At 47.5% G+C, this 11,417-nt stretch overlaps 1 protein-coding gene across 1 annotated transcript in view; it reads left to right on the plus strand.

The window, feature by feature from the left end:
• LOC132573493 (broad substrate specificity ATP-binding cassette transporter ABCG2-like) overlaps positions 1-9,499 on the plus strand; it is a 32,927-nt gene extending 23,428 nt beyond the window's left edge. Inside the window, exons 11-16 of the mRNA XM_060240985.1 lie at positions 236-325; positions 2,075-2,199; positions 5,861-6,015; positions 6,566-6,655; positions 7,918-8,021; positions 8,805-9,499. Coding sequence (XP_060096968.1) covers positions 236-325; positions 2,075-2,199; positions 5,861-6,015; positions 6,566-6,655; positions 7,918-8,021; positions 8,805-8,952 — 712 coding nt within the window. The 3' untranslated portion in view covers positions 8,953-9,499. The remainder of the gene's footprint in view (positions 1-235; positions 326-2,074; positions 2,200-5,860; positions 6,016-6,565; positions 6,656-7,917; positions 8,022-8,804) is intronic.
• The last annotated feature ends 1,918 nt before the right edge of the window (positions 9,500-11,417 follow it).

Genomic DNA, 11,417 nt, shown 5'->3' on the forward strand with positions numbered 1-11,417 from the left:
TCTGCTGAGTTCTCCCTGGCAAAAAACCTCAAACTAACACAGAAATCTGCAAATAGTTCTAACTTTAGAATAACGTATGTACATATTTACTCCAAGTGAAAGACTTTTATTTATTCATAAATGATTTGTCTTGAACACAATGACATTTGGGGACATTTTGGCACAGAATACAAACAGATCTGTTTCTAGGGGAACTCATGACGGCATCTGACTCCGTTTTGGTTACCTCTTTCAGAGTTGGATCCTTGTTTTTTGTAACCACAAACCAGTGCTTCTCCAGTGTGTCTTCCATTGAGCTGTTCATCAGGGATAAGAAACTGTTTATGTAAGTATCAATTCTCCTCACAAGCAGGGCTTTTTGTGAAAAAAGCCCAGCAGGAACTCATTTGCATATTAGGCCACACCCCCTAATTCCAAGCCAGCTGGAACTGCATTCCTGTGTGTTCCCTGCTCAAAAAAAGCCCTGCTCACAAAAAAATAGTTTGCATGCTAAAGCAACATTATGGGCCAATCCACACATAAGAATTGGGAAGAAATCTTTATGGAAGGCTTGGACCAATAGGGGAATTTTAAAGAAAGAAATAATTTCTTTAAAATCACACACCACAATTCTGACACAGGTAGTGGCTGCAACTAAAATGTCAGGGACTGAGGTTATCTGTAACTCTAGCGGTACCTCTTCAGCATTTCAGCCACATGCTCTGCTGGGCCAAAGACCCACCCAGCTCTGTCCACTTTCTCCAAGCACTTGGCAAGGGGTTGACCGACTCATTGGTGCTCTGGACACCAGGTTCGGGGTGCCTTATCTAAATGGATGAAAGGGAACTGCTCAGACGTTTCTGTGTCTGCACGACAAACACGGGGCTGCTGCCAGAGCTCTGGAGCCCCTGGAATTCTGTGCTGGGGACTGGAGTGCCGGGTGAGAAGGAGCCTTTCTGCAGGCACTCTTTTCCCAACCTGCAATGGCCCTGGGGAGCTGCTGAGGGCTCCACATGTAATGTTTTCCCAGTAGGGTAAACACTCTTCCTGGAGCCATTTCAGGTGGAGGACGGCTCCTCTGTCTTAGCACCATCTGTGATCCCAGTTTGAATCACGCTAGCCCCTCCAATGTACTTGGGAAGTGGCAGGGGTGACCCTACGGTGTATGGCGCCCTAGGCAAGGCCCCACCCCCACAGGCAAAGCCAGAGGGCGGGGAGAGCATGCACGGTGGCACAGCAAGGCTCTGAGTGGCGAAGAGAGGCCACTTGCCATTGCTCTGCCTTCCAGAAGTGGAAGCAGAGCGATAGCAGCAGAGCACAGCCTCTCTGTGCCTTGGCATGCTGCCGCACATGCTCTCCCCACCCTCCTGCTTTGCCCATAGGGGGTGGGCAGCGGGGTGGGGTGAGCACCACAGAGGTGGCCAGGGAGCACGCAGCCTCTTCCCAGCTCCCAGAGGGCCTCTCTTCCTGGGAGATATCAATCACTCAGGAGGCAGGGTCCAATTTGTCACCCCCCAGTCTGCGCCCTAGGCAGCCACCTAGGTCTGCCTAGAGGATGGGCTGCATCTGGGAAATTTATTTATATATTTCCTTAAATTTCTATCCCGCCCTCTCCACAAGCGGACTCAGGGCGGCTAACAGGCATTTATATTTACAATTTAAAATCAATAAAATATAGTTACAATTCAAACCATTCCGTGGTACTGTGCCACTTCAATTTAGGTGGGTTCTTCTTTCCTGATGGTGATCATGTGGTATTGTAGCTCTATAATGATGTGGGGTGGCAGTCCTCTCCCAGTTAGATAGTAAAGGCTTTTCGGAACGGTTCAGTTTTGCAGGCCCTGCAGAAAGTAGAGAGATCCCGCAGGGCCGTTGTGGCCTCTGGGAAAGCATTCCACAATTCTGGTTTTCAAATGGATTTCCCTGCAGAGAACTCCAGGTAAACCTTTCTGGAGAGTCTGCATGCCTGTACTGTGAAATGTGTAAATCAGCCCTCAATCTAATGCTAAGACAGAGCAACCGTGGCCAAGAATCTGGCCGAATGTTCTTTCCCTCCCGTCCAGCATGTGAGCCGCATCCTGTTCTGTCCCAACAGCCACCAGTATACCAGCGGCTATTATCGTGTGTCAGCCTATTTCCTGGCTCTGATGTTTGGAGACCTGCTCCCCATGAGGACCTTGCCGGCTATTGTCTTTTCATGCATCAGCTACTGGATGATCGGTAAGGACACTGCTGCAGAGGTGTGACGGGGATGGGAAGGGGCAGGCCAGCAGCATCTCCCTCCTTCTGCCTTCCCCTTCCAAGTAGCTTTGCCAGTGTCCAGGTGGTGGCTGGAGATCTCCCAGAAGTACAGCTGGTCTCCAAATGACAGAGAAATCAGTTCCCCCGGAGGAAATGGCCGCCTTGCAGAACGGACTCTGTGGCCTCCCCAAACCTTGTCTGCTCCAGGTTCCACCCCCGGAATCTCCAGGAATCTCCCAACCTGGAGGCTGGCATCCCTACTTCCAACCCATCTCCCTGCCTGTTATTGGGGCAGTGTCTTTCTACAAACCCCAAATATGTCCCAACTTTGCAGAAAAATCTGAAATCTGAAAAAAAGAAAAAACATTGAGGGTTATGGTCGCCAGGTCCCCTCACTGGCCTGGCAGTAGGATTTTTTTTTTTGGGGGGGGGGGATGTTCTGAGGGTTGGCACCTAGAAGTGATGTCATCACATTGGGGACATTGCACAGGGGACCCTGGTTTTTGGACAAACTCTATGTTAAATTGGGTTTAAACCACAGAGTTTGGCCAAGACCAGAGCATCCCCTGCGCATCGTCCCCAGTGCAATGATGCCGCTTCCACGTGATGCAAGTGTGTTGGGAACATTGTGTGGTGAAATCCCTGTTTAGGGGAAGAGCTTCCCCAGCCAGCTGGGCCAGAGCAGTGCAGGCCTGTAGCTAGGATTTTAAAAGTTTGGGGGGGGGCATGTAAAAAAGTCAGGGGGCACTTAGCAACTCCCCTCCCCTGTCCACTGCTGCATGACTCGGGGTGCCTTACCTCCCCTCCCTCCCCCCATCCTGTAAATGGCCCCCATGCATTTGATTTACTTATTTAGTAGATTTATATTCCACCCTTTCCTATGAGAGGGCTCAGGGCAGATTACAAATAACAATTAAAACCCAACAGTAAAATAATAATAAAATCAAAACAAAGCCAATAAGATAAAAATACAGCATAGGTAGCGTGGGCACATTTACAAATTAAAACATATATATGAGCCCGAGATGTAATAGTAATAGTAAAGTGATAGTCACTGTGGGAGAAGACAAATTAGATCATGAGGGGGAGGGAGGGGGCAGCCCCCAGCATCTCAGCTTTCATCCCCACAGGGGTGGCAAGGGGGAGAGGGTAGGGAGGAAGGGAAGGTCAGGGGCACCTGGCAGGAAGTCAGGGGTCAGGGCCCCCACAGCTCCCCCCCCCCATAGCTACAGGCCTGGAGCAGGGAGAAGCCCCCCTCTGCTGGGGGCTGGCACTGTAACTGAGGGTTTAAAAAAACCCTCAACTGATAAAAAAGCACCTGTAGCTTTAGAAGAAGGAGATATTGGTTTTATATCCTGCCCTCCACTCCGAAGAGTCTCAGAGCGGCTCACAATCTCTTTACCTTCCTCCCCCACAACAGACACCCTGTGAGGTGGGTGGGGCTGAGAGGGCTCTCACAGCAGCTGCTCTTTCAAGGAAAACTCTGCCAGAGCTCTGGCTGACCCAAGGCCATTCCAGCAGGTGCAAGTGGAGGAGTGGGGAATCAAACTCGGTTCTCCCAGATAAGAGACTGCACACTTAACCACTACACCAAACTGGCTCTACACCAAAAAGGATGTCCTCAGTGGCTGTTGCCGCAATATCTTTGCCAACATTCTAGGTTTGGTTTCTGTTAGTAAAAGGCAGGGGAACCGGGAGCAGCCCTTCCCAAGGCTGTCTTTAAAGTCTGAGGCCTGTCCATGCCTCAGTGCTTGAAACTGCTGAGCACCAGCTGCCCCACGGAGGCCAGTGTTGGCCAGTCGTGGATCTGGGAGACTCAGCTGCAGATCCTCTCTCTGCCCTGGCAGCTCACTGGATGGCCTCGGACCAGTCACACCCTCCCTCACAGGGCTGCTTCGAGAGAAGAAATAATAAATATAACTGAAGGTGGGGACAGATAAAAGGTTGGTTGGATACTGGGTAGGAATGAGAGAAGGAAGCAGGGTAGGGCTGCCAATCCCCAGGTGGGACAGACAATAAAAGTTAAACAACTACTGTGATGGTGAACAAAGAATATAGTAACCATTTAAAAACTCTCATATTTTAATGCTCAACATTTTATTTAATGCTCTGGGAGGGCTGTTTTTGAGGTAGAGACATCAAATTTTCAGCATAGCATCCAATGCCTCTCCTAAAAACACCCTCCATGTTTCAAAAAGATTGGATCAGAGGGTCCAATTCTATGAGCACCAAACCAAGGTTCCCCTATCCTTCATTATTTCCAATGGAGGGAAGGCACACAGTTCCTTTAAATGTGATGGCCAGTGCTCCCTTTGGAGTTCAATTAGCCTTGTCACAACCTTGCTTCTGGCTCCACCCCCAGTGTCTCCTGGCTCCACCCCCAAAGCCCCCAGATATTTCTTGAATTAGACTTGGCAACCCTGCAGCAGGGAAAGGTGAGGATATGGGAGTTTTCAGGGGAAGGGAAAGAAAGGTGGGGGGAGGAGGAAGTGAGATGCCCCCCTAGGACCTTGTGAATGTGAGCACATGCAGCCATTTCCATCACAGTAAACTAATCCACGTTTTTGCCTGCCTGGCACTGTGACCCTAGCAGGGACTTGACTGCCTTGTTTCAGCAGGGGAGCAGGAGAGTCGCATGTGCCAGTCCCCAGCATCTCCAGGTTGAAAGATGGGATCCGAAAGGCCCCTGTGAGCCTGAGTGGGCAATGCTGTCCTGGGTGAATGAAGGGTCTGGTTCAGTAGAAGGCAGCTTTGTGTCTCCAAGATATGTGGAGCTAGGGAGGGAAGTCTTTCACAAACCCCCCATTTCTGAGCGGGCAACAAAAGAACTTTTGTCCAGAAATAAGCAGCAATGTTACCCAGTGCAGCTGATGAGGCCAGGAGATCAGACCAGTGCAGGGAAGTGCAGTCTGAGTTTTGGTCACTGATTCTACCCCCTTCTGGAACCTCATCCTCCTCAAGCTCGAACCCCAGATCTTCAGGCATTTCCCAACCTGGACTTGCCAAGCCTAGCTTGATACCGGTCATTTCAGTGGTTATAAGGATGAGTCGGAGACCCTTCCTAACTGCTGCAGCCACACCCCATGGCCTGTGATCCTGTCCCACTGGGGAAATTTTTGGCTCCCTTCCTCCCTCCTGTCTTCCCTAGAAGGCCTTTCCTTTCCAGCAGTCATCCCTGCCACTCACCTGTTCACTGCAGGCCCGTGGGGGCATTGCGCCCTGACTTCCAGGGACCCCTCCAGGGTGCAGCCATTTTTATTTTTTATTTTTGTCCTGAGCAGCAGGCGGAACTGGGAGAGCTGCGTAGGGCACAGTGCACTGAAGCAGCAAAAGATGGAGGCGGAGGAGCAGGAAGCAGAGGAAGCTGTGTGGAACAGGCGGGGGGGGGGGGAGATGGAAGGAACCTCCCTGCTTGCCTGGAAGGTGCAGTCCCTTCTTAGCGCCAAAGTTTTAAGGTGGGCTGCCTCGATTTGGTCACTTCCAGAGCCTCCAGGTTTTGCCCCTCCCCCAGAAGCTTCTGAGAAACAGCAAACCCCGCAGTGGATGAGAAAGGGGGGCCCCCCACTTTTAAAAGGCCCCTGACTTTTAAAATCCTGGCTATAGCCCTGCTTCACTGGGCTCTCTGTCCTGCTGTTTTTAGGCTATCGAGCGGAAGCAGGGAAGTTCTTCTTCTTCATGTTGACGCTGGTGCTCGTGTCCTACACAGCCACCTCTATGGCCTTGGCCATCTCTGCCGGGATGAACGTGGTGGCCATCGCTAACCTCATCATCACAATTTGCTTTGTTTTCATGTTGGTAAGCCTGGTCTGAATCAATAATCAGGGCTGGAACTCTGGCTTGGGAAATTCCTGTAGATTTGGGGACAGTGCCAGGGGAGAGCAAAGCTTGGGGAGAGGAAAGAGCTCAATATTGGTGCAACAGCATAGAATACACCCTCCAAATATTCCGTTTTCTCCAGGGGGACTGTTTTTTGAGGTCTGGAGATCGGTTTTAAATGTAGAACTTCAAGCCCCACTCTGTCAGTCATGCCAGTTTGGGAGCCTCCCTGTTAACATGTGCATTTTTCTGGAAGTCTGTACATTGTTACATTGCCAGTTTTTCTGTATATCACTTTTAAGGTATTATATGTACTTTTGGGGGGTTTATTCTCTAATAAAATGTTTTTTTGGGGGGGAAGGTCTGTATTTGAAATGCCTCTTCCACAGGAACACCATCAATGGCTGCTGAAGGAGGGGGAGGGTACTGATAGGTAGTTCTCTCTCGGCCTGACTGCATTTCTTTGGCCAAGGAGAGTCTTCTGAAGAATATATTGACTTATAAATTTTCTTCCCTTCAAAAATTCTAGATCTTTTCAGGCTTATTGGTGAATCTTCCCTCTGTGATGGGTTGGCTGAACTGGCTGAAGTACTTCAGCATTCCTAGATACGGTCTGACGGTTCGTAGGCGCCTTTTACGTGCTTCCTTTGGCTGGTTTCTTCTGGAACCAGGATTGATGGGGGGTTGGAAATGAAGTGGCAGCTCTCTGGGCAGTGCGGGGAGGAGCGGAGGAGAAACAGGTCTCTTGGTTTGGGCAGCCACATGCTGAGTGCCTGGGGTTGCCAGTCCCACAGTTGGAGATTGGGGACGTGGGACCTTGGGGTGGTGGTGTTGGAGGAGGGAAGGGGGCTCAGCGTTTTCTCCACGGGTCTGGAGATCAGTCATGTAATTCTGGAAGAACTCCAGGCCCCACCTGGAGGCTGGCAAGCCTGTTTTGGCCCTGTGGCAAGAAGATATTGTAAAGCAACTTATTTGAATGCAACATTCAATACTTCCAAACGGAATCATGATTGCTGTGAGCCTTGTTTTTCAGAGATCAAGCACACCACCACTCTCTGAAAATTAAGACCTTTTAAGATATTTAAATCAGAGCAGGCAAAGCTAAATTCATGTCCTTGTATTAAATAGTGGGACTCATTTGCATATTAGGCCACACCCCCTGACACCAAGCCAGCTGGGACTGCATTCTTGTGTGTTCCTGCTCAAAAAAAGAGCCCAGGATAGTGGTAATAAATAGTAAAAGGCTGTTCTGGATAAAATGATTTATTATTTATTAAAATCTACCAATATTGAATTGGTAGTTAAAGATTAGAAATGCTCAGATTTTTTTTTACAGAACAGGATTGTAATCCACTAAAAAGATTATTGCAGAATGCTGTCACCTGATTTTACTGCTTTGTCTTGTACCTGATAATTCCAAATTCTGTATTGAGTGGAGTAGGCCTCCATTTAGATCAAGGGTGGCCAAATTTGCTTAACATAAGAGCCATATAGAATAAAGTCAGATATTTGAGAACTGCAAGACAGGAAGGAAGGAAGATGGGGAGGGAGAGGTGGAAAGAAAGCAACTTTAACTTTGAATGCATTCTCCAAGCTGGCCAACAGGGCAGAAGGGGCTTCAAGATGTGTGAAAGAGCCACAGTTTGGCCACCCCTAGTATAGATTGTTTGTTGTCTGCGCTGTTCTCTAATTCTGTAATCTCAGTCATATTACGCGGTCCATTGTCTGTTTTATGCTGTCTGCTGTTTTATATCCCGCAATCCACCTTGAATCTCAGTGAGAAAGGCTGGCTTCAAAAAAAGGCAAATATGGAGAATAAATAAAGAGGGGTTCTCCTCTTCATCTGTGTTCCTCTCATTTGGTCTCTGGTCTCCTGCACAGGCCCTTGAAGCGAACGAGTTTAGAGGCTTGGATTTCTGCGGCAACGTCAGTGAATCCAGGTTGTGGACTAGCTGTTCCCAATATATCCCCCAGCCTGGGCAAATGTAAGTGTCAGCCTCTTGCATTCTGGGCCACAAAAATGAGGGGGTCTTAAAGTTGGGGTTGCTTATGGCTCCTCTTGAACATATGTATTTTGTACTTTGGAAAACTCTGTTGAAGCAGTCATCTTTCTGTGGTAAAAAAGCCTATCAAAAAGGGGCAAAGAGAATAACATTTCTACAGAGGCAGAGAGAATAAAATTCTGACTTGGTGGCCACCATATCTTCCAACCATAACAGATTTAATTTCAAAATGGATTTGCAAGACAGCAGGAAGGTTTCCACGAGCCTCGTGGCGCAGAGTGGTAAAGCTGCAGTACTGCAGTGCAAGCTCTGCTCATGACCTCAGTTGGATCCTGGCGAAAGCTGGGCTCAGGTAGCGGGCTCAGGTTGACTCAGCCTTCCATTCTTCTGAGGTGCGTAAAATGAGTACCCAGCTTGCTGGGGGGGGGGGAGTATAGATGACTGGGGAAGGCAATAGCAAACCACCCCGTAAAAAGTCTGCCGTGAAAACGTCATGATGCGTCACCCTAGAGTCAGATACGACTGGTGCTTGCACAAGGGACTACCTTTACCTTTAAGAAGGTTTCCAGTAAAACAGAAGCAAGTACAAAGCAGAACTGACATCTCTGGGGAATAAGAGGGGAAGTTACTGTCACAATGACAATGTCAGCTGTAGCCTTGGCTTAGTAAGAAACGTTTGCATTTGGGACTGGTGAAAAGGTTATTTTTGTAGAGATAGCACGCTGGTCCAAATAACTCCAAATCTGCAAATTGTTTTTTTAACAGTTGCTCTGGTGAAGAATATCTCTGCAGCCAGGGAGTGGAGCTAAATAACTGGGCCATGTGGGAGAATATCATTGCCCTCCTCTGCATGATGGTCATCTTCCTTGTGATCGCCTACGCCAAACTCCGGTTCATGAAAAAGTTCACCTGACTCGCCTCTTTCAGCTGCCTTCACAGATCCAAGAGAGGGGCTGTTTGGAGGGTGCCATTCAGTGCTGGGGATGCTGCTTTGGGCGGAACATTTTCCCCAGTTCAGTGCCAGTGACCGCTTCACCTGGTGATCCGTTTCAGCTTCCTAAAGATCTAAAATTGACTGTTTTGCTGGTAAGAGGGAATACACCTCTGAAACATGCCTTCTGTTTTGATTGTTAACCACTGCCTGTTTGAATCTGGATTTCACTCTGCAGCCATTGTATTTTCCAGGAAATGTATCACATTGAATCTGAATAGCAAGTATCAGTAAGAGTGGAAGTTGATGACCCTACATCTGTTGTTGTAACAGTTATTATTATACACTAGCCCATGACTAGAGTTGGATCATGGCCTCTGTCTTTTCAAACTAACATTTTACTAATGTTGGATTCAGATCCCAGCTTGAAGATCTCAAGGGATGATGCCCAAATCCATATTTTTGCTACTTATGGAAATGTCCTTAAATTATATGCTAATAACAAAGAAATCTCATGCTTTAAAATATACAATCTTTGTATTAATTATTTCCATGTTCAAATATATATTAGCAGGGGTCGTTCTGTAGAAAAATAGGTGGTGGAGCTCATCCAGTGATTGTTATACAGCTGCATCAGTAGGCAAGGTGGGAATGAGGAGGAGGAACCCTCAGAAAGGTTCAGGAGCTGTGCTCCTGTGAGCTCCTGCTGAATTCAAGGCCTGTATATCAGTTGCAAAAATCTAAAAATAAATAAACTGAAATCGTAATAATAACTATTTATTCATAGGTAAGGAGAGGTTAAGAGCCCCATGGCACAGAGTGGTAAAGCTGCAGTACTGCAGTCCAAACTCTGCTTACGACCTGAGTTTGATCCCAGCGGAAACTGAGTTCAGGTAGCCAGCCCCAGGTTGACTCAGCCTTCCATCCTTCCAAGATCGGTCATAAGAACATAAGAGAAGCCATGTTGGATCAGGCCAACGGCCCATCAAGTCCAACACTCTGTGTCACACAGTGGCAAAAAATTTTATATACACACATACACTGTGGCTAATAGCCACTGATGGACCTGTGCTCCATATTTTTATCTAAACCCCTCTTGAAGGTGGCTATACTTCAAATGAGTACCCAGCTTGCTGGGGGTAAAGTGTAGATGACTGGGGAAGGCAATGACAAACCACCCTGTAAAAAAAGCCTGTCATGAAAATGTCCTGATGCGATGTCACCCCAGAGTCAGAAGTGTAGATGACTGGGAAAGGCAATGGCAAACCACCGCATAAAAAGTCTGCCATGAAAATGTCATGAAAGCAACGTCACCCCAGAGTAGGAAACGACTGGTGCTTGCTTTACTTTTACCTTTAAGGAGAGCCTGAATGTGGCCTCACACACACAAAGAGGCAGCTTTATTGACTGATACTGCCTGTTTTCAAAAAGTTACTCATTGTAATGGCAAGATGTCTGACTGCACAGTCATCAGGGAGTATTTAAATTCCATGCATCACTTCCCCTGTGAAATAGACTGGGCTGAGAGAAAGAGAGCAACTGGCCCAAGGGCTCCCAGTGGCTAAGAAAGGTGTGGGAGCCCAGCCTTCCTGGTTCTACACATGAATACAAGAAGCTGCCTTCTTACCATCGCTATACAGATGGAGATGGCTATACAGAAAAGTGATATTGTAACAAAAGAAAAAAACTATAAAAGTAACAACTGTTGATACAAGGCTTGGCTTGCTACTCTATACTTTGAAACAAACTTTATTAATATTATTGACAAAAAACACCACACGAGATGCCAGATTTTAACAACATTGGTAAAATTACAATAGAGGATTGGTGTTACAGCAACAGCAGCAGCTGCAATGGATTGCCTAGGGAACTACCCATTTCATTCACCTTGAGGCTGCAGTACACTAGGTAAAGCCTTGAATTCAATCATGGAATACCCAGTATTTCCTTCATAGTTATATTTAGATACTCTCCAGTTTTTACAATTGTTGTATAGCCAGCCGCAGTTGGAGCCTCAGAGATCAACAGTCTTCCATTAGGGGTTACCGTTTGTCAGATTCAAAATGTCTGTGCTAAGCACAGTTACCTAGGCAATCCATTGCTGTTGCTGTAACATCAACCCTCTTGTAATTTTGCCAATGTTGTTAAAATCTAGCATCTAGTGTGGTGTTTTTTGTCAATAATATTGATAATAAATTGTTTGTTTCAAAATATAGAGTAGCAAGAAGAGAAGAAGAATTGCAGATTTATACCCCATCCTTCTTCCTGAATCAGAGCGGCTTACAATCTCCTATATCTTCTGCCCCTGCAACAAACACCCTGTGTGGTGGGTGGGGCTGAGAGAGCCCTCCCAGAAGCTGCCCTTTCAAGGACAAGTCCTGCGAGAGCTATGGCTGACCCAAGGCCATTCCAGCAGCTGCAAGTGGAGGAGTGGGGAATCAAACCCG

Source organism: Heteronotia binoei, chromosome 6 (assembly GCF_032191835.1).
Source record: "Heteronotia binoei isolate CCM8104 ecotype False Entrance Well chromosome 6, APGP_CSIRO_Hbin_v1, whole genome shotgun sequence".
NCBI lineage: Eukaryota > Metazoa > Chordata > Lepidosauria > Squamata > Gekkonidae > Heteronotia > Heteronotia binoei.